The sequence below is a fragment of the Hippichthys cyanospilos genome, chromosome 15 (genome assembly GCF_059441005.1).
Source record: "Hippichthys cyanospilos isolate Australia breed blue-spotted pipefish chromosome 15, RoL_Hcya_1.0, whole genome shotgun sequence".
NCBI lineage: Eukaryota > Metazoa > Chordata > Actinopteri > Syngnathiformes > Syngnathidae > Hippichthys > Hippichthys cyanospilos.
This window is the reverse complement of record NC_142383.1, coordinates 18,508,045-18,532,399: the sequence shown is the minus strand read 5'-3', so window position 1 is coordinate 18,532,399 and position 24,355 is coordinate 18,508,045. Positions and strand designations below refer to the sequence as shown.

General features: G+C 43.4%; 2 protein-coding genes across 7 annotated transcripts in view; one reads left to right on the top strand and one right to left on the bottom strand.

Annotated features, from left to right (window-relative positions):
- Positions 1 to 126: 126 nt before the first annotated feature.
- Positions 127 to 5,202, top strand: dolpp1 (dolichyldiphosphatase 1). The gene is made up of 8 exons (XM_088435888.1): positions 127 to 232; positions 1,110 to 1,210; positions 1,523 to 1,607; positions 2,025 to 2,124; positions 2,394 to 2,492; positions 2,556 to 2,684; positions 2,827 to 2,916; positions 3,100 to 5,202. Exons 1-8 carry the CDS (start codon positions 157 to 159, stop codon positions 3,134 to 3,136), a joined length of 717 nt encoding a protein of 238 aa, XP_088292014.1. The 5' UTR covers positions 127 to 156; the 3' UTR covers positions 3,137 to 5,202.
- A 5,982-nt stretch (positions 5,203 to 11,184) lies between these two features.
- Positions 11,185 to 24,355, bottom strand: part of ntng2b (netrin g2b) — a 47,113-nt gene continuing 33,942 nt past the window's right edge. Inside the window, exons 6-29 of one of the 6 annotated variants that reach the window (XM_088435534.1) lie at positions 23,504 to 23,626; positions 23,294 to 23,401; positions 23,034 to 23,177; positions 22,825 to 22,938; positions 22,566 to 22,718; positions 22,392 to 22,496; positions 22,184 to 22,294; positions 22,040 to 22,120; positions 21,853 to 21,963; positions 21,562 to 21,701; positions 21,385 to 21,468; positions 21,237 to 21,308; positions 21,062 to 21,142; positions 20,889 to 20,994; positions 20,713 to 20,793; positions 20,551 to 20,637; positions 20,400 to 20,465; positions 20,231 to 20,317; positions 20,065 to 20,157; positions 19,262 to 19,378; positions 17,065 to 17,160; positions 15,110 to 15,277; positions 14,098 to 14,232; positions 11,185 to 12,815 (exon numbers count right to left, since the gene is read on the bottom strand). In XM_088435534.1, coding sequence (XP_088291660.1) covers positions 12,598 to 12,815; positions 14,098 to 14,232; positions 15,110 to 15,277; positions 17,065 to 17,160; positions 19,262 to 19,378; positions 20,065 to 20,157; positions 20,231 to 20,317; positions 20,400 to 20,465; positions 20,551 to 20,637; positions 20,713 to 20,793; positions 20,889 to 20,994; positions 21,062 to 21,142; positions 21,237 to 21,308; positions 21,385 to 21,468; positions 21,562 to 21,701; positions 21,853 to 21,963; positions 22,040 to 22,120; positions 22,184 to 22,294; positions 22,392 to 22,496; positions 22,566 to 22,718; positions 22,825 to 22,938; positions 23,034 to 23,177; positions 23,294 to 23,401; positions 23,504 to 23,626 — 2,681 coding nt within the window. In that variant the 3' untranslated portion in view covers positions 11,185 to 12,597. Of the gene's footprint in view, positions 12,816 to 14,097; positions 14,233 to 15,109; positions 15,278 to 17,064; positions 17,161 to 19,261; positions 19,379 to 20,064; positions 20,158 to 20,230; positions 20,318 to 20,399; positions 20,466 to 20,550; positions 20,638 to 20,712; positions 20,794 to 20,888; positions 20,995 to 21,061; positions 21,146 to 21,236; positions 21,309 to 21,384; positions 21,469 to 21,561; positions 21,766 to 21,852; positions 21,964 to 22,039; positions 22,121 to 22,183; positions 22,295 to 22,391; positions 22,497 to 22,565; positions 22,719 to 22,824; positions 22,939 to 23,033; positions 23,178 to 23,293; positions 23,402 to 23,503; positions 23,627 to 24,355 lie in introns of all 6 variants that reach the window. The other 5 variants (XM_088435531.1, XM_088435533.1, XM_088435530.1 and 2 more) reach the window with 5 other exon arrangements.

Sequence of the window (24,355 nt, the reverse complement as noted above, 5' to 3'; positions counted from 1 at the left end):
TCTCCATTCAATGTTTTCTTCTTTGTGGACTTCCGGCTCTCCGCTCCACTCGCCGTATGATTGGTTGGAGCCAAGGCCCTTCCCGGGTGGCCATTGGCTGGCTTTGCAAGGGGGGCGCGGTTAGCCCGAATCGCCCGGTGGTTGTGTCCGGGTAAGATGGCGTTGGATGAGCAGTGCTCGGCGCCACCTCGATGGCGCTCCATATCGCTAACGCACGTCGAGTTCGCCGAGGGTAAGTCGAGTCGACGCTTTATCTTTTCCCGCCGCCCCCCAACTTGGCGTCTTTTCACCCGTCGTTCTCCGTGAACGGACAACGAGAGCAGTCGCCCGTGCCTGCCAAATTGTGCGACGGCCTGAAGCTCGGAACGTCACCGGGGCTGCCAAATTGTGAGACGACGCGCGTGCGCACTGGGGGGCTGTGGGCAACAATGAAAGCTAGCGAGTTAGCTTGGGAGATGAGTTGCTGTCTGCGTTTGTTTTCAAATATAGAATTGAACACGCTCCGCGCGTGCCGAACAATTCGTACAACTACTGCATCGCGAAAAGTGAAAACGAAATCAATTGTTGAGCTTTTCCTTTGATGAATGTTGATAACAGATGCTAGCTCACTGGTTTGCTACTGTTAGCATTGCTAACGTCTATCCCGATGAACGACATGTCAACATTTTTTGAGGGTTTGAAGTATTTTAAAATATATTCCAAACTTAAGCTTACCGCCCGTAAAATGTAAGTTTTATTTTCAGTATACTTTACTCCATAAGTAAAGTCCAATTTAAACCACAAACTCGTGATTTAGGGAGTTCAGGATAAGTAACGCTTTCTAAACTGAGGGAAAGCATTGCTGAGAATAGTCAATTTTTACATTTTTTGTATAGTGGACCTTTAGAGGTCACTTGGTGCCCAAGTGGTGTTGTTATCCAAACTGTGGCTCAGGGGCCATTTGTGGCCCATCACAGCTGAAAAAACACGGTGGCCCTGACGTCCTTCCAGTTTTCTGTTAGTGGTCCACCAACGAAAAAGGTTTGCGAAATGACCCTTTGTAGTGGTTCCCTTTTGAATGACTGTCCAGGGGTCCCCTGACTTTCAACGTGGTCCCCATGTCTTTTCAGGTGACCTGACGGGCCACCTGCTCGCCTACATCAGCCTGCTGCCCATCGCCATCCTCGTGGGTTTCGTGACGCTCATCGTCTTTAAACGGGAGCTGCACACGGTAGGTGGGAAGAGCCCCCCTGACCCCCGGGGGTATCTGTCGGCTAATGCCCTAGGTATAAAATACAGATAACCGCTGAACAGATTCTAAAAATATTCAAGATTCTAAAAATATTCCATTGTGACGGCCCTAAAACAAGGATACTGTACAATGTTTTGTAACGGAGTCACCATAGCACACTATTGAGAAGTTGTTTTATGTTCCGTTTAATTTACTCTTAATTTGAAAAACTCAAGTGAACATTAGGCTTGCTGATACCTGCAGAAAATCGCACCGACTCTCCAAGTGCCGGATTTTCTCCTTTCTCCGCAGATTTCCTTCTTTGGTGGGCTGACCCTCAACGAGGGCGTCAACTGGATGCTGAAGAACATACTCCGAGAGCCGCGCCCATGCGCAGGTACAGAAAATCAAAGCCGGCCGCATTCTAGTGTCAAGTTTCTCGGTAATCATCTTGTAACACAGTCTGATCACCTTGAGCAAAAATATAACGGTAATAAGGTTACAGCTTAGTTTTTTTCCCCCACAGTAAACTATTTTCAAGACAAAGACCTCCTTATCCTCCATGCATGCTAATGAAGTCAAAACAAAACACAAAACTGGTTGCTATCTAACTGTTGAGTGTAATTCTGCAAGCACCATCGATAGCGTATCATTAGACTGCACTGCACTTACGTGAATGTCCACTGTGAGGACATTCCATTAATTGTGCAGCTTGTACTATTTTTGGCAGTATTAAAAAAAGGAGAATACATGTGAAGTTGTTGTTTGTAAATGAAATGAAGCGAGTGAATGGTTTGTCGTGGTGCGTCCGCAGGGGCTCACTCCACGCTCAGCAGCGACTACGGGATGCCGTCCAGTCACTCCCAGCTCATCTGGTTCTTCGTTGTTTACTTCTTTCTTTTTCTTTATTTAAGGTGAGTGGGACTCAAACCGAGTCTGCGCACTCCTAGGCGCACCGGATTAACACCCAAGTTCAATATGATTTGTTCAACGTGACAGTGGCGACCCCAAGTGGACAAAAATAAGACTCGCAGCGTTGGCTTTGTATAACCATGTTTCACATGATGCTGTTTTGTGGATTTTTTTCTTCTCTTTTTCAAACAAGCTTTTTGTTCAGTGTCCCGATTGGCTAAGGAAGAGGTGCGCCGACGTTTTTTTGATGCGGTTTGCCTTTGTCCCCCAGAATGCATCAGACCAACAACGCTCGGTGCGTGGACCTCCTGTGGAGACACGTCCTGTCCATGGTCCTGCTGGCCGCGGCCTTGGCCGTCTCCTACAGCAGGTGGGCCGCCCCCCGTCCCCCCAATTAGCGTGCATTGTATTCATTTCTTTTTGGCGTGAGCAGGGTGTACCTGCTGTACCACACGTGGAGCCAGGTGTTGTACGGCGGCGTGGCCGGCAGCGCCATCGCCGTGCTCTGGTTCTTCATCACGCAGGAGCTGCTCACCCCGTTGTTCCCCAAAATCGCCGCATGGTAGGACCCGGTCCCACCACCAACAACGAACCAAAAAAACGCCGCTAAATGGCATGAGCCCGTGGGCCATTTGCGGCCCGCTAGCCACATTTTAGCGGCCCGAGTTTGGATGTCGCAGACTTTTACTTTTTTTTATTTTCAGGCCCGTGTCGGAATACTTCCTGGTGCGCGACACCAGCCTGATTCCAAACATCTTGTGGTTCGAGTACACGGTGACGCGCTCGGAGGCCAGGTGAGCCCGTCATCTTCTTATTCGTTCTACTGTGGCCCACCATTCACATTTTAGCAGCCGACACCATATCCTAAAAAATAAAGTGTGTGTGTGTGTGTGTGTGTGTGTTTGTCATACTGACGTGAGCCAAAAGTACATTTATATTGACCTTTATGTTTACATTTGCTTTCTTTCTTTCTGCAGGAACAGACAAAGAAAGCTGGGGACAAAGCTCCAGTGAGCCCCCCCCCCCGTCACGCTTTTGACTAAAAAAAAACACTGGATGACCTCTGGACTGGGAAAAAACAAAAGCGGGGAGGCGCCGGCAGTGAGCTGGTACACACACACACACACACACACACACACTTACGTGCATGCCACAGCGTGCGAGAGGCCAACTATTTAAAGGATCAATGAAACGTTTGAACTTAACGCACGCCGATGGACTCGCCGGATGCAAAAAGTCATTCCAGCATGGGTTTTTTTTGTTTGTTTTTGTTTATTGTCATACTCTGACAGGCCTGACTTTTTCTTAACGCTTTTGTCACACGTGAGAGAGGAAAAAAAAGCACTTTGCAAGAAAAAAATCTCTAATTAATGACGAGCTTGTTAAGGGGGTTAACAAAGACCCGTTGGCGTCATAACACGACTGCAGGGGGCGCCCTGGCCTTGCTAACCACCAATCGGAAACAAGCAAATTGCGGGGAAATGCTATTGAGCGTTTTATTTGGGGATGTTTGATTACACTTTTTGTTTTAGGCCCATACCAGCAAAAATGTTCACTCTAGTTGTCGCTGATACTTACTGAGTACCAATACAACTTTGGATGAATTAAAAAAAGAAAAAATAAAGTCAACACAGCCACATGGGGATGATAACAAGAATTGATATCAGGCTGATATCTAGCCTTAGTGATTGGTAACGTACTTAGTATTAGTTACTAATCAAAATTGAAGTACTTGTTCTGGTCTCGGCCTGATAAAAAGTAGTATTGATCAGCACTTAATAATGATACCATCAGCTGGTATCATGATACCCGCTAATATGATACCATGATACATGAAATCGGATGGGAGAGTAGCGATAGCAAGTATTGATATCGATTCTTTGGGGGGATTTGTGTATGATCAAAAGTATCAGTGCTTGGTATTGGTTACTAATCAAAAGTTGACTTGTTCTGGTATTGGTTTGAAAAAAGTGTTTTTTTGTATGTTACTACCTATCGTTTGTATGTTATTACCTGTAAGTTCTTGTTTTTGGAGAGGACATTTTGTGTTATCAAAAATATTAGTGGTATCGGTACTTTGTATTGGTATCAGTTACTAATCGCAACTTAACTAATTCTATTGGTAGCGGTCTGAAAAAAGTGGTATCAAAAATCCCCAATTGTGAACAGAGAATTGTCTTTGATAGTGTCAAACCAGAACAGTATAGCACCAACTACTGGCGAGGAGGGCTCATTCAATGTCGCCTTTTTTTTTCTTGCCTAAGTATCGGCGAATGGTACTGGCAGCGTCTGAGGTTACCCGATTACACAGAACAAGGCCAGTTTCAGCCCATCCTTAATTTTAATCAGTGATTCATCTGACAATTATTCAATCAGATAAAAAAAAAAAAATCAAATAATTTATTGAATAATGAGAACATTTTAAAATGTGGCTAGCGTGGCCATCTTAATTTCAGCCATTCTATTGAAAAAGTCAAACATGAGATGATTATTATTTCAGCTAGCAGGAAACAGTATTTCATGATTATTATTTTTTTTTCTTTCAGTTCCATTCTTCGTGAAGTTAAGTTTACCGCTGTTAAGTCCCTTTTGTTCCGAATTTTCCTTGTGAAGTTTCTAATTTCAGGATTAATTATTTTTCTTTTCAAGTCTTCATAAACGTTTACGCAGAAGCAGGTCATTTTTGGACCAATGTGTAATTTGTTTGCTTTTTATGCATCTTTCACGTCGTAGCAGCCCGGGAAAAGAATTCTGGGGCTTTTTTTTTTAAATAAATAATTTTTGTAATGATCATTTTCTTGTTTTTTTTTTTTTTTTTTGGTACACATTCCGTATCTTTAAAAGAGCGTGTGCATCGTGACTGCCGGTCTACTTCCTTTTTTTTTTTTTTTTAATCACTTTTGAAGAAAGGGAATAAAATGTCAATAAAATAAATAAACAAGGTTGCTTGTAGCATGTGATGATGCGGAATTCCTTGGAATTCCCGACCAAAGTGTCATATCATTCGAATGAAAAAGGGAAGTGGATTCCCCCTGTGTGTATTCTTTATCAGGCTGAATAAACATGTTTTAAATACAAAATGACGTTTCCGGTGTCACAATGAAATGAATTCTGGCGAGCTAGCTAGCTAGCTAGCTAGCTAGCACTCTGACAGTCACTATATCTAGCCAGCTAGCTATCTTGCTAGCTAGCTGGTTAGCTAGGTAGCGAAGCATCGAGTTAGCTAACTAGCTAGCCGTCTCACCTGCTGTCAAGAACACTGACAGTTTCTTACTGCAAAAGACCACGAGGTGTCAGTATTGCCCCATAATAATCAACCGCAAAAAGGTGAGGGGTGTTTAGTTTCATTTCCATTGAATTCTTATTTGTCACGGGATACATTTGGAACATTATGTCAATTTCTGTCCATAAAAACAAAAAAGTATTGTGCAGCCTTTTTCACATGATTATTTCCTAATAGCATAACGGAGCATGCCAATTGGCAATGTTTTGGAGAAACAAAATAAGAATCCAGCTGCCTCGCGCAAAGACTTCAATTATTTTCGGTGTTATTGTTCCCTTTCTTTGCCGATTGGCCGGCCGCGATGTCTTTTTTTTTTTTTTTTTTTTGTCCTCTGCGCGAAATGTCACACGCTGCCCGAATGTTTTCTTGAATTGTTTGTGGCTGCACCGGTAGTTTCCCGCCATCATATTTATGGAATACAAAAAGCAACAAGCTGGCCCCTCATCAATTTTGTATCGGGCCTCCGATCACATTCGCGCAATCCCCTGATAAATATAAATGGCGCCCCGATGAACGCGCCAAGCGTGACGGTTCCCAATTACCAAATGTGGATATTTGTCTGTCTCAGTTGCCCCTGTGGGATCCTTCATGCGGAAGGAAATCAACCCGTGGCGTGTTTAAAAAAGAAACCAAAAATATTTGAAGGTTTTTGATTGCGATTGGATTAAAAATTGAATTCTCTTTCAAACTTGGCATTGATCGAACCAGTTTTCGGCTATTTTTTCCCTTTTTTCCACAAATCAACTTTATTCTTCATTTCTGATTGTCTTTCAAGTTTGATCAGAACGTTTTGTTGAGATTCCCCTTAGCACAGCCCCAAAAAGTGGCTGCATAACTGTAGCTTCTATTCTATGCGCTTTGTAATGCGGTGCGCCTTATGTATGAAAAGCGTTTACAAATAGGCCATTGGTTGAAGGTGTACCTTCTAATCCCGTGCCCGTCGCTTGACCGGAAAGGAACTTGAGTAAAAGTCTTGATCTTAAAGAATAGTAAGGACGCCGATGTGAAATCCCCCCACAATGATTTCGCCTCATCAACTTGACGAAATGTTTATTTTTGGATGTAATCCCACTAGCCGGGATTCCACCTCCAGCGAGAGGGAACACAACAAATACTGGCGGGGCTATTAAGCGGCTACGTGAGAAGGTTTCGGAAAGGATTCTTCTTGTTTCTGGAATGAGGGCCTGAAAATAAGTCTCCGTCCGGTCAAAGAGAATTATGAGAATGCGCCAGAAATCTGAGCATAATCAGAATACTGACTAAAACATAGAGAAACAGCATACGCTAGTAAATGAGCGCGGCGGCGGCGAAGACGGAGCGGACACGTGTTCCGACGTGGCCTCGCGTTCGGAGGCGCCAAACGGCCAAACAGACCTGCTGGCAGATGGCGCTCTTAGGCGCCCCGGAGGCCCGCCTGCTGGCGCGCCGCTCACGTTACACAAGTAACCCCGTTAGCCTCCATTTCCGACACGCGCGCACGCCAGCCAAATAGCGTGCGGCACGCGCTCGCCGCCGTGTGAAAACACCCCAAAACGCTAAACATAGTCGCTTGTTGCGGGGTCTCGCTATTTCCACCGTTTCGTTTGTCGGGTTTTCCGATGGATTTGGTCCTGACTCGCGGTTGTTTTGGGTGTAATTCCACCGCCGAACACTAGATGGCAAACTAGATAATTGAATGTCAAAGCCTCTTCCAAATGAATGCATTCATATGTAAATCCATTTTGTAATTCCGTCTGGCTGTGATTATGGACGTATATCGGCACCGAAGTTTATTGGAAACAGGAAGTCCGGGATTTGAACCGACAGATCTCATTAGTGTGAAACAGCTTAAATGAGGCATATTACATATACGCCCCCTGGTGGCTCTTTAGCAAAGTTCTCCAATCAGGCAGAAATTTGAAACGCTCGCCTGCTGTGTGTTTTGGCTCCCTTGAACCCGGGTAGTCCGAGAACTCAGTCAAGCTCTTTACTCCTTTATCTGGACTTGGAGGACAGCCATTACGAAAAAAAATAAATAAATGAGACGGGGTTGTAATTGAATTATTCGAGGCTTGCCCCAGCAACAAAAGCCGGCCTTGGAAATGCCAACATCTCATCCCGCCTAGCGTCGTAGCCCGTCTCGCCGGACGTTACCCGGGATACGGCGTTCCGCAGAGGAGGCGCCTCTTCTTCTTAGATTCGATGCTTTTTTTTTCACGTTCGGGATGAGGCGTACGCTGAAGCAAAGCAAAGCTCGGCCGCTATTCAGTTGATGTCGACGGCGAGCGCGTGTTCCTCTCTGCGCTCCTTAAATCTCTCAAGCTCCACTTCCTTCCCTAGGTAACGCTCTTCTTCCAGAGCGGAAGAAAATATTCCTCCTCATCATTTTTCTTCACCTTCCAGCTGTCTTCATTCGGTTACACTAATATATATATATATATATATATATATATATATATATATATATATATATATATGTATGTATATATATATGTATGTATATGTGAGAGAGTGAGAAATTGTAGTCGGAAATTTCCAGTAATTACCGCTGAGAGTCTGAAATTGGATTAGTCAATTATCAAACGAGTGCTCAAGTCCCTACCTGGGAAGTTTCCATTCGGATTTCCGTCTTAACTAAATGTAGCAGAGTTTTTTTTTTTGTTGGTTTTCAAGCATGTGGGCCAACCTTTGACGCCAACTGGAGGAATCTGCATATGAAAATGTTCACAGCACAGCAATGCAGCATCACGCATGTGGGTGTGTGGATTGCGTCACTCGTTTTGACACAGGCGACGCCTCAAATTTGCCCGAAACGTGTTTTGCGGACACCTGCTGCGGCTTGGATTTATTTATTTATTTTTTTTAATATTCATTCGCACTGGAGAAAAAAAACAAATTTGAAGCATTTCGATACCGCTTTGGAAATCGTGTACGCTTCCGACGAGGGCCGTGAGCCATAATTGGTCGATACCCGAGCCTTGAGCACAGCTGACCTCGTTCTCCAGTTGCCAGCAAGTAGAAAAATGTTTTAAAGGGATTCATTCTACATGATACGGGATTTAGTTATCAAAATAACAACCTTTTATATCATGTATTGAAGAAAGTTATGCACATCTTATGAATCTTCGTTTTAGGTTAAAACTCATTTTAAATGAGAATTCATTATTTTTGTATCAACTGGATTTTCTTCAATAAATCAAAGCTTTAAATAAACGTTTGTAGGGTTTATTTCTTCCATTAAATTTGACTAAAAGTGTGATTGTCCGGAAAAACTCATTCAATCCCAAAGATATTTTTGTGCGTTTCTTAAGACAAACACTATAAAAAATTGTGAAAAAAAATATAAATCATTTGCTGGAATTGATTGTCTGGACTCATGATACAATTTAAAAAATATGCTTTGGGGAGCGAATGAACTGATATCATCGCTGTTATTGATGATAATCAAGTATCGATGCCAGGTATCAGGATTCTTTTTTTCTAGGTGGCTGACGTCATCTGCACCTGGACAAAATGGCTTCCACTCACCTGCTGGCCTGATTGTTGTGGGCGGGGCTACTCCAAAGCAGATGAACTGCGCACAATGTGGCCCGATTTGTCTCGTTTCTTTTTGCGTGGGAGGACATCAGCGAGTTGTTTTCTTCAATTTGTGCGAAAACTCACCGGAAGTGTGCTTTGTCGCTGTTTTCTTCGGATGGCTAGCTAGCTCGCTAGCTTAGCAAAGTTCGAAAGCTAACTCGCTAGCTAAGCTAAGTTTGCGAGCTAGCTTGCTAGCTTCTTTGGGCAGAGTTAGTGAAACCGGAAGACAGTTTCGACAGCCAAAAATAGGACAAAAAAATGGGATGATGCCACTGAGGTACGTCACAATATTTCTCACCTAAATTAATATTTAAACGACAATGTGTAAAAATAGTGGAGTACAAATACTTTTTTATTGCACTATTTTTCACCTTCTCTATTTGACTATTTAATTTTCAGACTTAATTTATTACATTTCTTCCACGAAATGTTTCTCAATCGTTTTTTTTTTTTTTTACATAAAGTACCACCTGTAATAATAGTTACATATCTTAAAAAAATCCTAAACGTTTTGAAATGAGTAATCGATAAATATTGCACATTTTATGCACATCAATAAATATTGCACATTTTATGTAAATTTTGTACAAAAATGCTTAAAAATTCTTAAACGGAAATGCAGAAAATTTACCATGCCACTGAACTGGCCTTGGAATATGATTCTTTATTGTACCACTAGAGGGAGCCAGCAAACCACGAGAGGTACTCTGTCTTTTTTTGTGTAGTTTTAATTTAAACTTGTTTAAAGCTCTTTGAATCAACCTATGCACCATTTCAAAAAAGAAAAAAAAAAAAATATATATATATATATATATATATTAACACATTGTTTATGTTTCACATTTCATGTGTTACGGCTGGAGGGACACGAAATATCCCCCTTGGAAGAAGTCGGAGATGCTTTTCTTCAAAAATCCGTGGAGGAAGCAGGTGCGTGTAATCTCTTCAAGGTCCAGCGTTCTCGCTAACAGGCATTCCAAATTTGATCCGGCTGCTCCATTTGATGATCTGATGATTTGTGTTTATTGCGCCGACAAAACAGTTGCTGGATTATTAGTCACAGCGTCTGTCTGGAGGCGCCGCGAACAATTTAGAAATCAGGCGAATCTTTCAAAGTTTGAGGTAATGCATCATCATACTTATCGCAACTAAATCTGCAGAAATTATACATAGTACAAACAAGTACCCAGGAATTAGAGGCATGAGTAGCAGCTATTATTAAGAGAGAAAGTGTCTTTAATGTATTGCACTAAGCAACACTTGAAGCTAGCCAGCATGGCAGAGATGTCAGTCTCCACACAATCGTGCTCAACACATTCATTGTACGAGCCGGAAGTCAACAGAAATGTTTACAATCAAGTCTTAAGAGAATTTTGTGGCTTTGTGCTTTTTAAGTATGATTCGAATGAATAAATCGCCCGCGCGTAATCGTGCAAAGCATTCTGGGATACCTTTCCGTGGCCGAGGCGGTAACGGCGTTCAAATAATCAACGGGCACTTTGAAAAGTGACAGTGAGTGAGGATCGATACAAAGTATCATATTAAGTCTTATTTTATCATATATTATGTGTAAATATTAGTGTGTGTTTACTGTAAATTCCAAATTACGAATAGGCAGTCAGTCAAAAATGAGCTTTCATTTTTTTCTGGGTGGGAGATTTTGTGTATCAAAAGTACAAGTGGTATCGCTCCTTGGTATCGGCGAGTGCTCAGAAGTTCAGTACAGGCAAAAACGTGATCATTAACATCCCTGTACAAAATTTCCCCCCAGATAGCTGACAGATCATTTTTCATTTGCCAAATTTGTCATTTTGACTTTGTAAATCTCCAAGAAAGCAGCTGATACTTGTGTCCGATACTTTGAAACAAGTCGGCGTCTGCGCTCGTCCTGCTACGTAAAAATGATGTCATCCACTTTGCAATTTAAACATGCAGTTTGTGTTTTCAAGCTAAAAAGAAATGAAAATAAAAATGTTGTGGAAAATGATTTCGAATCTAGCATTCAACAAGTGAGCCTGTGAATTGCGCAGTCATGTCATTTTGCAGATTCAATAACTTTGTGTGTGTATGGCTTTAAAAGGCGGGGCCTGGCCCGCTGAGTGTTATTCTCCCCATCTTCCACTTTTTTTGTTTGATTGTCAGGTGATAAAAATGTGCTTTTTAATTTGCTCGTGTAAATGTGATGACATTTGCGTAACCAATAGGAAGAAAGGCAAATAGCGATCTTTGACTTTTGCGCGGGCGCCATAAAACGCTCGCTCCAAATGTTTCCTCCATAATTTATTGTAACCTGAAAGGAAAAATAATTTCTACAAAAAATATTCAAATAATGCCATATATTATTCATTCTCGCCCTGGTTGACATTTCTTCCCGTATAGTGCGTGACGATTAAAGTGTGGCGGCAATCACTCGTTTCTATAGCAACCGTAATACTGTGACTACATCTATCTGCCCCCATCCAAGAATATACGCGGCCGACGTTAGATACATGGAATTAAAAACACAAAATGCAGCAGAAAGAGGACAAGTCTGTGTTTTTTTTTTTGTTTTTTTTCGGGGGCGAGGGGGCAAAATAATGAAACCCGGCTCTCACGGGGCGTATAAGCCCCCCAAAATAAACAAAAACAAACGAAAAATGTCCTCATTGACAGCCATTCCATTTTCAAGTGAATCAGTGGTGATTTCTGTGATTCTGCAATTTTTTTTTTTTTTGGTTTGATGTACATTGCTCCTGCTCAGGAATAAAGGGAACAGTGGTTGGTATGATTATATAGAATATAATATATTACTATTCTTCTTTTTTTCTTTTTTCAATCCTGCGTCTCTTGGACGTTTTGTGTGATTTTTGTCCATCTGGCACCTGAGCACACACTCATCAGTCCCGTGAGTTGTGTGTTAGTGGGTTAGTGTGTCCTTGTGAGTGTGTGTGAGATTTAGTGAGTGCTGCACTTGCACACACGCGACTCACAAAAAAAAAAAAAGTTTAGGACAGTCTTCTTTGGGGTGACATTTCAGGATGAGCCTAAATGGACTCGAACCGCCAAAGGTCAATTTAATTTGACGACTTTTTTGACCACCAATTTGACCACTAGGGGGCCCCAGTGAGTAATGTACTGAGGCCAACTTCACTTTGGGAAGTTTTTTTTGTGTGTTTTTAGAAGTGCCTTGAGATACAAGTCTTCAACTTGACCTTCTTTTAAGTCATTGCATTTATGAATGAAAAAAAATCCAATTTGAACTCGACCATATTTTCTTTACCTTACTATTTGGATTGGTTCTCCTAGGTCACAGCGGAACAAAAACATTTTCGTATACGTACATTAAAAAATGTTTTATACGTTGTCTGGAATATTCTTAGATCTATTTGTCTTGCCGTCGATGCTATTTGTTAGCCCGTCTATGGCGGATTCCGTTATATGCTAGCATTAAGCTAAATCGGCGTTTCGATATACAGAATTCAGATATTTTTTTTTTTTTTACATTTGAAGGTATTTCCTCACTTATTGAACTGCAACCATATGTCGGTTGTGTTAAATCCCACAAACTAAGTTCTCCCCGAAAGCGGCATTTTAGGCTCGTCCCGAAACGGTCCCCTTAAAGTTGAAAAGGGCGCAACTTTTGGGGAGCGGCGTCTCAGTGGGGCGCCAGCAGGCCTCCCAGCAGAGTGCAAAGCAGCAGGGCGGCGCCGGAGGGCGGCCGCGCCGCCGTCGCGCCGTTGCACTCCTTGCCCGCCTCGCAGCGCGGCTGTTGGCACAGCACCCCTTTGAATTCGGGGGCGCAGGCGCACTTCTGGTTCTGGTAGCACGTGCCGCCGTTCTGGCACAGGAGCATCTCCTCGTCGCAAACGTTAGCTGCCGGACAGACGGACGGAGAAACGCGCGGTTTATTTCAAAGCCTATACATATGTACGCATGTATGCGTACTGTATTTGTCAATTTTCTGACCGGATCGTGAAAAAAAAAGTTGTTTTTTTAATTGAAAGTTGGACCAAGCGATCCATCTATTTATCAGCATTAAGCTGTTGTTAAAAAAAAGTTCATTAGTTTCGGCACGACGACAAAGTTTGAAGTTTGTATATGAACTTGTTCTAAAATATGTATCACTATCAACAGCAATTTTCTTCTTTTATAGCCCAAGTAACAATTTTCTGAAAGGCTGCGATCAAGCAACCAATAAAACTAAAGGGGTTCTGCAAGTATCAACCAATGCGGCACATTTTTCTTTTCGAATCAAGAGCAAATGAATTGGAACGTGAAGCAACCGCTTGCCAAATGGGGTTGCAGCCATTCCCCCGCGTCCGTGGGCGCAGATGTTACCGGTCATGCGATTTTCCGGCGGATGATCCGGAATGAAAAGCTATGACGTTCCGCCATTTATCTTGCGCGTGGAGCCGCCCAACAAACCGCGGCGCGAATGCGGTGCCAAAGTCCAACGGGTGGGATACGTCCGACAGGGCGCCCTGCCTTTTTTGGTTCCCTTCAAAAATGCTTTGCGGCGGTTCAAGGGGCCGCTCGATAGAAAGATTTCACAGGGGGACAAATCAGCAGGGGGTCTTTTGTGCCCGCAAAATGTCAACTCCGGCATCCTTCCGGAACCTTTGAGGCGCGCCGAGCGCGCCTTCTTTGTCCGGCCCCGAGGGGAATAGATCACGCGGCTCATTAGTCCGCTCGGTTGCCGCTTCAATTGCGCCGTTCCGGATGGCGTTCCGATGCGCCGCCGCCGCCGCCTACGCCGGCGGGAGTGCCAAAACAAAATCCCGTACCCACGGATGGACCTTTGCTCACGGATTCATTTGCCGGCAAAGTCAGCCCCCTTCGTTTTTAAGGGGCTCGCAACACATGGTAAAAATCACGTTTGCTTCGAAAAATATTTGTACTTTTTCCCCTCAAACATTTTCTAAACGTAAAACTCTGATCAATAAGAATTTCTACAAACGAAAGCGGTTCCCTCATACGAGACTCTCACTCCAATATTGATCCATATATAAGGCGCACCTGATTATAAGGCGCACCGTCAGCTTTTAAAAAAAAAATTAAGCCTTTTAGATGCGCCTTATAGTGCAGAAAATACGGTGTATATATAGATATATATATTCAAAAATGTGCATTTTTTTTAATGGAGGGGGGGGCTTACGGTAACAGCCTTGCTTCCAGTAGTAGCCCGGCAGACACTCGTCGCACTTGGCCCCGGCGGCGCCGTCTTTGCACTGGCAGAAGCCGGTGGCGTTGCAACGGTCGTGGACGGAACCCATCTGGTTGCAGTTGCACTCTGACAAAGGGGAGACGCCGCTCAGACTTCATTGGGATTACAATATTTTTTAGTAATAGTTCTGCTATTGTTATATCCATTATTTACTCTCATACTTAGAGAGCATGTGCTTACGCAACTAAACAACACAAAAACAAAAAATTAGGCACAAGAGCTGATGACCGGCAGCTTCTCTTTTGCTTCAAATCAAATGGATTCTTGACTGTCAAATGAGATTTTTACAGATTTCGCATGGGGGGTTGGGGGGAGGGGGTGTCCAGATGACGCAATATGCCCGATGCGCTGGCTGGCTCGCTCGCTATGTGTGTTTGTGGGTCATGCGCATTAATATCGGGATTACAAGCAGCGGCCCGGCTTAGTCGCCGGCTTTTCCCGGGAGACTTTGCGCCGGTTTTTCGCGGCTCGCCGTCCGGGCTCTCGTTTGCGCTCGCCCCGGTCTTGTCGGCCAAGACCTAAGAATCCATAGAATCTGTTTTTGTAAAGAAAATGACTTCTTTTTTTAATGCTTCAAGCAAGTGACCTTTGAATACAAATGGGGCAGCGCCACGTGTAGACAGACAATACATACAAACCTCATGGCTATTTATGTAAACTTTTTCAATGAAATCTGATTCCTTTACTGTTATTGTGACACTTTGTCATTGCTAGCGGATTAGTTATACTGTGGTCCTCCTAGTGGTCAAGTTGCACACAACAGATTCCCTGCTGTAACGGAGTATTAAATACTTGTTTTTTCCTTGTCTCAAAGTGACGTTGTAATCAGCGCGCCTGTGTTTTTAAAGCTTGCGGAAAAGTGAAAAGAATGACCGATTGAAAGGATTGACTTGTGATGAAAGGGGGGGTGAGTGGGGGGGGGGGGGGGTGTGGGGGGGCCCACCGATGCAGACGCTCTCGTCGTCCAGCTCAGCAGAGGCGTTGCGGAAGTATCCCAGTCTGCAGTGTTGGCAGTTCTGGCCCCTGGTGTTGTGCTTGCAGCTGACGCACGTGACGATTTTCAGGAACTCGAGGTAGCTGCAGCGGTTGGAGTGACCGTAGCATTCACAGTCTGAGAGAGGATAAAAAAACAACAACAACAAAAAAGTGATTCCTCGGGAGGGCGCCGTCCCGCTGCACTTCGGAGCGGCCCGGCCCGGCCCGGCCCGGAGATCTAATGAGATTCCCGGAGAGCGGCCGGTGATAAACGTCGCCGCCTTTTGCTTTACGAGCCGCATATTGGCTCAATGAAGGCGGGGCCTTACGACACCCGCGCGGTCCTTCGGCCGGCCGGCCGGCCGAAGGAGCGCGCTCCTTCGCGTACGCCCGAGGCCTCTCGATTGGCCCCGCGTCATGTCTGGCAAAGTCGTTCCGACGCGCTCGCAAGTACGTTCGAACGTACTCGGATACCTGCTTTTAGGCCGACGCTGGCGCCGATGTCCATTTTGATGGATTAACCCTAACCTTAACCCTAACCCTATTGAAATCATTTTGATCGTCAAATGTATTTTCATGTTTGTAGCTCTGCGGTTCCACTTTTTTTCGTCATAATTTTCAGGGAAATTGACTTGCACTTGTGCATGTAGAAATAAATAAATATTTTGCATTACATGATACCAATTGGTCAAATAATTATTAGCAATTACAATAGTTTTGCTATTTAGTTTTGCTATTTTTTTAACCATCATTTTACATAGTATTGACTTGCACATGCACAATTTTTGTTGTTTTTTTGCATTAGGTTTCCATATACCAATTTGTTAAATCATTTTTTGCAATTTCTATAGTTTTATTTTCTTAACCATAATTTTGACTTGCACATGCACATTTTTTTTGCATTAGGTTTCATTATACCAATTTGTTAAATAATGGTTAGCAATTTTTCTGGTCATGTCCTACGTTCTACCAATTTGTCAGAAAATGTTTGGTCATTTTGCTATGCGTTTTTGAGACCTGGTGCCGACAAGTAAGAATGAATAAATCCGTGGATAAATCAAAGCTTTTTTTTCCGGCCTTAGATTAAACGAGCTCTAGCCTGGCGGTCAGAAGCGCGGCGTGCACCTCGGTGGTCCCGAGCTCGCGTACTTTGAAGGAATGCTGACGCGAGGCTCGGGCCGTCCCGCGCAGCGGTGCGGCTGATCTTTGGGGGCGGAGTTCCCAGGCCGCCCATCATTTCAAAGTCACATTCTCACCCCCGCTGCCTAATTACATTTTTATTAAGGTGGCAGGCAGCGAGGGATGCTAGGCATCACCCCGCTTTTTTTTTTTTTTTTTTACCAGGCATGTTTATGCAAATCCGCGTTTAAATGCGCATTAAAAAAGTGGCGGTTTAGCTGTTTAATCAGCCGTCACATTATTATTTTATTATTGTTTGGTTGACGACGCGGCGTGAATTATGAATGAGCAGCTTTAAAGGAAGTCGGCAAACGCGCTGCCGTAAAGTGCCTCTCTCAGCACTTGGGGGGGCGGGGGGGCGGGGGGGGGGGCTGATTAAATATAAATGGCCAATTACGCGGCGGACCTGAGAGAGGCAGCGCTACTCGCTTCGTCGAACAAACGCCAGGAGTCAAGATGTTGCTTTATGGCTATTTATCAATCGGGAGCTACTATCGTCCCCCCCCTCGCTAACAAGCATCTTTTACGAAACGGAAGCTCGGCGCTGGTCTGCTTTAAATGTGCAAATTTGCCTCCACTTACCTTGATCACGCACAGAATGCAAACACACGCGCACGCAAGATAGAAAGAAAACATGCGATGAAAGGAATTTTTCCACAGATTTTCATAGCTCATCAAAGCGTGACGAAAGGCAACCAAAATCAGTGGCGCACGTTGGCGCCGAACTTCCCGCCGCTTTCTTACCTTTGAAATGACGGTATATGATCCCAAACAAATGTCTGGCTCCGGGCTGGCCCGACGTCAAGAGTTGCAGGAGCCCTTGAGGAGCCGACGGATACGCTTGAGAGTTTGCAGCGGCAATATCCCCGGAAAAAAAAAGCCCCAAAATGTCAGAACGGAATAGATTTTGACTTTCAACCGCTCAGAATGCCCAGTGGCGTCACACCCGCCCATACAAATCTAGTTTCAATAACGCTTTATGTGAGAAAACGGTTTTGTATTGCACTTTACAGCTAAATAAAATGCAATATTTGATTCATCCTTGGAATAATCCATTCTAAAAATAATAGATATGACGGACTTGCGATGAAGGAATCGGGATGTACCAACTGTTCTTCTATGTGATTAAATAATAGTCATGATGTTGATGATAAGCTAATATTTTATTTAATAAAAAAAATTGGGTTGGTGTATGTATTTTTTTAATATGCAATGGCCAACATTATACCAAATACTTTTGTGGATTAAATAAGTACACATGTGTCAGTAAAAAAATACTTTTTAGATGTGTTTTTTTTCTTTATATGCATATTATTTTATCATTGTTTTATACTTTAGCATTTAGCTAAAAATGTATTGGAACGGGTTTATATTGCGTAATAATAATAGTGATATTTTATATCATTAAAAAAAATACTTTTTTTTGTTGAGTTGGGGAGCCTCGACCTATTTGCGTCTCAACAGAGAGAGATCATTTGAGATACAAGCATGGCGGCGAGAGACGGATCATTTGAGATCCAAGCGCGGCGACGGAACAAATGAAAGCGCTACGTCAAGGCGCCGCGGTCAATTGCCACCATTGCCGTCCGTTGCTCGCTCATTTGCTCAGTCGAGCTGTTGCTTTTTATGACCACTTTTCTTTTATTAGCCTTTTGCTGGCTCTTTGATGACTAACCGAGCGTGCTTTAAGAGGAAGTGAATGGATCTTCCGCCGACGATTCCCCGCGCGCTTATCGCAGGGAGGGATTTTGAATCCGCAGTTCTGGTTCCGGAAACGCAGGGCGATAAATCAGTTTAAGGGATCCAAACGACCGGCGCCGTTTCCAACTTTCTCCGTTGGCGCCCGGATGCTAGCTTTTAGCTTGTGGCTACGGTTTAGCGTTTGCGTTAGCGTTTCATTCGGCATAGTTTAGCGGTTATCTTAGCGATGCGTTTACCATAGATTTGGGAGATAGCAACTTGTAAAAACTGATTTGGGACTTGCGTGGGGGACAGCGGAAATGTGTCAAATAAGTTTCGATTGTTTTTTTTCCTGCGGCTTTTCTTGTTTTTTCAAATTTCCGTTGCTTAAAGGGTTGTATTTAGCGCAACATTGATGCTTGTTTCATGAGCTCATATATGGTTTTTCCAATTATGATAGCATCAAGCTAACGTCAAATGACGTTTGTTTGAAAAACTTGTCGTTACATTGAGCCTTTTGTGAAGAAATAATTTTCAAGTTAGGTGAGTTGGCTTGGCTGCTCACAAAGTCGTTTTCTCTTATGTGTAAGCATTAGGCTAGCAAACGTAGGCCAAGTTTGCGATAAATTTGTGTCATTCTCTTTTGAGCTAAAAAAGTTGAAGCCGTTTTTTGAAGAATCGTCCTGTTAATTTTCAAGTTAGCGCTGCTAAGAAAGACGTTTTCTCTTGTGTAAGCGTTAAGCTAGCAGAGTTAGTTCAAATTAGGTTTGTTTTAAATACGTGTGCAGTTTTTGAGCTAAGAAAGTTGAAACCTTTTTTTAAAGAATTTTCAATTTACAAGTTAGCCGAGTTTATTGTTATGCGTTGGCATTAAGCTAGCAGAACTAAGCCCAAGATGTGTGTAATTCTCCTTTTGAGTTCCAAGAATTTGAAAAGGCTTTAAAATAATTTCCGTGTTAGCATCGTGCTAACGGACTTCCATTTGTTTGAAATACATGTGTTATTTTCCTTTAGAGCTCCAAAAAGTGGAAGCTTCCTTTAAAGAATCTTTCAGCCGAGTTGAGCTCAGCGCCAAGAAAGTCCTCGTGCGGTATCTCCAGTTTTAACTTGCTCGTCGTAGCAGAAAACTCAAATGACGTTTCATGTCTCAAAAGCACATAAGCGAGGCTATTTGGATCTCACTTCATCGACCTGCTAGGAGCAAGCGAAACCCCGGTAACCTTTGAACTCATGGTGACATCCTAAATAGCTACAGTTCTACCTTTGTGCTTTTTCGCCCTCCTCTCCTCCTCCTCCTCCTCCTCCTCTCCGTCTTGGTGGCGGATCCCAAAGGAGCGGGGCGTTTGCCCAGCGCCTCCGTGCCCCTCGCCGCGGTGCGCTACAAAGCAGCAACATCTCGCAAATCAATTTGTATCGACGTGGCGCTCGCGAGCTCAGGCTGTTTTACCGGGATGGATTGGCAAGGCGGGAACGTCTCATCGTTTATGACAAGCTTGCCCCCCCTCACCCCCACCCCCACATCGCTTTCACAAAAATCCTTCTTCTTCCCGATAATTTTCCAATTCCAGCAAGTCGCGCGGCCAATTTGTACCAGGCGAGAGATACCCAAGGAAAGTTTCATAAATGGCATGACATATGTTCCAAACCAATCCAATTCATTTCAATGCAAAGATAAGATTTTTATCCAAAAATGGGTCCGTCCTATAAACGGTAACTTAGAAATCCGATTTTTTTTCTTTGGTGCATTTTCATATGAGCCGTATTCTTACTTAGAATAATTAGCGTAACGAGCGGACGTCATTTGGCCGTCAGCAGCCAGCGCCTGTTGCAATCAACAGCCGTTGGTTTTAGCTAAGGTTGTTATGGCATCGTTTTCTTTCAAAGAAGCGAGCAGACTGAACCAACGTCCGAGTCCATCATCGTTCACACACAGAATTGTTACTAAAACCGAGAGGATCGTGTAAAAGTTACAGCGTCTCCATCTGATTCAATCAAGAGTGGCGCGGTATGGAGCCGCGGTATGGAGCTCGATTCAAAGCCCATTTAAAAGAAATATTTTGGTACCTCTCGTTTGGCTGAGTTCTTCCTCACCACGTCTGCCATTCTCATGCTCAAAAGAGAAATAGCCACCGCGACCATGAGTCTCATCCGTAAATCCTGCAGAATCGCGGGGAACTTTATCAAGCTGCGGCTCACTGCTTCTTTTCATTCCAAAATGTCAAAATGATACCGTGTTTGTCATCCTCATGTTCGGATGAGGAATGTCTGTCGTCGTGAGTCTCATGCCCGTATTCCTCAGACTTGTGGGAGTCTGTTACTGAAAAGCAAAACAATCTGGTTTTCTTATTTTGCTAAATTCCTCTCATTTGACTTTTGTGGCTATCTTCCATGTTCCTCACCTTCCCTTTCATCCTCATGCTCAAATGAGAAATAGCCACCGTGACCATGAGTCTCATGCGCATATCCTGCAGAATCAGGGGGAAATTTAACACGGACAAGTCAAACAAGTGTCAGCTCACTGCTTGCCGTGACTGAACGTCCGTATGATACCGTGTTTGTCATCCTCATGTTCAGATGAGAAATGTCTGCCGCCATGTGTCTCATGGCCGTATTCCTCGGACTTGTGGGAGTCTGTCACTGAAAAGCCAAATAAGAGGGTGATTTCATTTTGCTAAATTCTTCTCATTTGACTTTTGTGGCCACCTTCCTCACCTTCCCTGTCATCCTCATGCTCAGATGAGAAACTGCTGTGGCCACGAGTCTCCTGCCCCCGTCTTTCAGACTTGTGAGAGACTATCATAGAAGAGCAAAAAATTGTCCGCAGGTTTATGTCTCACCGGACTCTCAAATGATCTGTCTGAGTTGGCTTTGGCTGATTTATTCCTCACCTTGCCTTTCATTCTCATGCTCAGATGAGAAATGGTCACTGTGACCATGAGTCTTATGTCCGCGTTCCTCAGAATTATGGACAGCTTCAATGGAGAAACAAAAGAGCTGCACATTTTTCTTTTACTACAGTCTAAAATGATACAAATTTGACTTTGGCTGACTTATTTCTCACCTTTGTATTTCTCATGCTCAGGTGAAAAGTGATGATTGTGGCTCTGGGTCTCATGCCCATGGCCCTCAGAATTGTGGGAGACTGCTACCAAAAAGCAAATTAGGTGTGCAAATTTTTGTCTTGCTGGACTCAAAATGGACATGGCTCATTTAACTTTGACTGACTGAATCCTCACCTTCCCCGTCATTCTCTCGCCGAGATGAGAAAGTATGATGTCCATGGCTCTCATGCTCAGACCTGTGCAAATCTATACGATGGATAAGCAAAGCAGGAGTTCAAGTCTCCATCTTAAAAAATGACAGCATCGCTGTTTTCTTGCTCACCATGTTTGCCATTCTCATTATAAGAAGGGAAATGGCTATTTTGGCTATGCGTCCCATGTCCATTTCCCTCAGATAAGTGAGACACTATGAGGGACAAATCAAACAAGAGTACACGTTACGGGTTACACCTACAGAACTTAAAAAAAAAATCTCTTCAATCTAGCTGTCTTTTCTCACCATGTTTGTAATTCTCATGCTCAGATGAGGTGCCGACATTGTGGTCGTGAGTCTCATGTCCATGTACCCCAGACCAGCGGGAAACTGATTCATGGACTTGCATTTGATTGTCATCTCCTTCACCTTCTCTTTCATTCTCACTGTGAGATGAGAAAGTACTATGTCCACGAGTCTCATACCCATGTCTCTCAGACCTGTGGGAAACTATGTGTTGGACAATTAAAATGAGCGCAAGTTTTCATCGTTAAAAATCACAGCAGTGCTCACTACTACTGGACTGGACTGAAATACCTCTCATTTGACTGTCCTCTTCACCACCCTGTCTACTATTCTCATGCTCAAAAGAAAAATGGCTACTGTCTCCATGAATCTCATGTGCATGTCCCTCAGACCGTTGGGGCACTATCATGGAGAAAATGATTATTTTCATCATGCTAGACTCTAAAAAGGTACCGTTTTTGGATGCCTTGTTCCTCACCTTCCACTTTTTTCTCAATAACATCTGAGGAAGTACTGTGGCCATGAGTCTCATGCCCATGTCTCTCAGATTTGTGGACAACTGTCATTAAACAGAAAGTAAGGTTGCAAAACATGACTCACTAACGAGAGAAAGAAAAGATACCTCTCTTTTGGCCACCTTCTTCCACAACGTCATATTCATGCCCAGATGAGAAAACGCGTTTGCGGCCATTGGTCTCATTTTCCTCATGTACATGGGAAATCAAATGTCTGTCTTTGGCGATCAAAACAATGAAACAATTGACATAGGTAGGGCTGACTTCTACTTTCCGCTACAACTACTGCTACACGTTCAAATGAGATCCTCTTACTTTCTGCTTCTCTTTCTTTGTCCTTGCCGTCCCCATCCTCCTCATGCTCAGATGAGAATGGCCTTTCGTGTCCATGAGTCTCGTGCTCCTCAAAACCATTAGCAACTAACATTATAAAAAGTAAATATTTAGAATCAGGCTAGGGTTTCTACTTTCTACGGGAGATGATAATACCTCTCGTAGTCTTTTCATAATCAAATGAGGTTGTCACTCCATGACCACGATTCTCATGAGAGAGGGAAACTCTTCCATCTTTTTCTCTCTCATGTTTGGGTGAGTAAGTATCTCTGTGGCTATGCGTTGCATAGTCCTGGAGTGCATGAGAGACTGAAATACAAGCAGAGAATGTTATGTTTCTCATTTGTTGCCTGAGACTTATATTCTCACTCTCAAGTGGCTGCTAAAGTCACTACTACACTACTTGAAGTCATACCATCACTATAAACTCGTCTTCTATTGGGAGGTTCCTGGTAGTTCTCATTGTGAGATGAGAAAGTGCCTTGGTGGTTGTGAGTCTCGTGTTCCTGAAGAACATGAGACACTAAAACTATAAAAAAAAGATTTAGATTGAAGGTAAGATATGAGATCTAAGAAAAGGATTTCTATTTTCTACAGAACTGCAACTATAGGAAACGGCAGTACCTTGAGCTCGCTCCTTCTCATGTTCAAATGAGGTTGCTGTCCCATGGGAAGGAGTCTCATGAGGAAGGGAAATGTCTTCCTTGTGCTCAGATGAAAAAATGCCTTTATAGCCATGAGTTTCATAGTCCTCATTTGCATGAGAGACTGAAGCGCCGTCAACAAGAAAAGATATGAATACATTTCTTCATATTCTCATGTACAGTATGCCTCCAAAATGAGAGCCTTCTGTAGTAGTTCTCTCCCACTTTAAAAATTCCTACCTTTATTTTCAAATTGTCTTTCATTGGGAGCGTCGCCATCTTTTTCATGGTGAGATGATAAAGTATGTTTGGGGCTAAAGGTCTCTTGTTCCTCAAGGATATGAGAAACTTGTAAAACAAATAGTGAAGGTTTGGAGACAAGCTGAGTTCAAGGTTTAAGGAGAGGGCTTCTACGGTCTACAGCTCTGTCTCTATGGGACATGACCATACCTTCATCTCTTGAGGTCTTCTCATGTTCAAACGAGGTTGCCGCCCCACGGCCATGATTCTCATGTTCAGATGAGAAAGTGTTTCTGTGGCCGTGGCTCGCACGTTTCTCAAGTGTCTGAAAGACTGAATTCCCATCAACAAACAAAGATGTTCAAACATTTTCTTCTCATTGTTAGTGTTGACTGATTCTCATGTAGGTACAGATAGTCAGCATTACACGATTTTGAAAAGTCCTTCACTTTCAACAATTTTTTTACCAGAAATCTCCCCGTGGTCCTAATGGAGGGATGACAAATGTGCTGCTGGCCAAAAGTCTTGTGTTCTTCTCGCACATGAGAAGCTAACTCTACAAAAAATGATCTTTAGATCTAAGCTGGGTTGTAAGATTTAAGGAACATGTTTCTAATGCCTCGAAAGAAGATATCACGGGCTTCATCTCTTCTTCCTTTCTCATGTACAAACGAAGTTGTCATCCCTTGTCTATCAAATGAGGAACCCATTCTATGTTTTTCTTGCTCCTGTTCAGAGGAGAACATACTGCGTGGCCCCAACTCTCATGTCCCTCAGTTGAAATGCCATCAAAAGCAAAGGTAATGATCGGAAGGAACCGATTCTCATCTCCAAGACCAGTTCGCCTTCCCCAGAAATGACTCGATGAGTCAGCCGCATATTTTTTTTCTCCTGGTAATCCTTTCCGCGTTAGTTCTTTTAAAGATTGTAAAACCCGTGTCCTATAACGTCTTCACACAAGCATACCTTGCACCGAATCCTTTGGATCAATAAAAGCCTCCAAAGACCATCCATCCATCCGTCCGTCCCTCTTATGCATTTTTAACTAGCTCAACTTTTCCC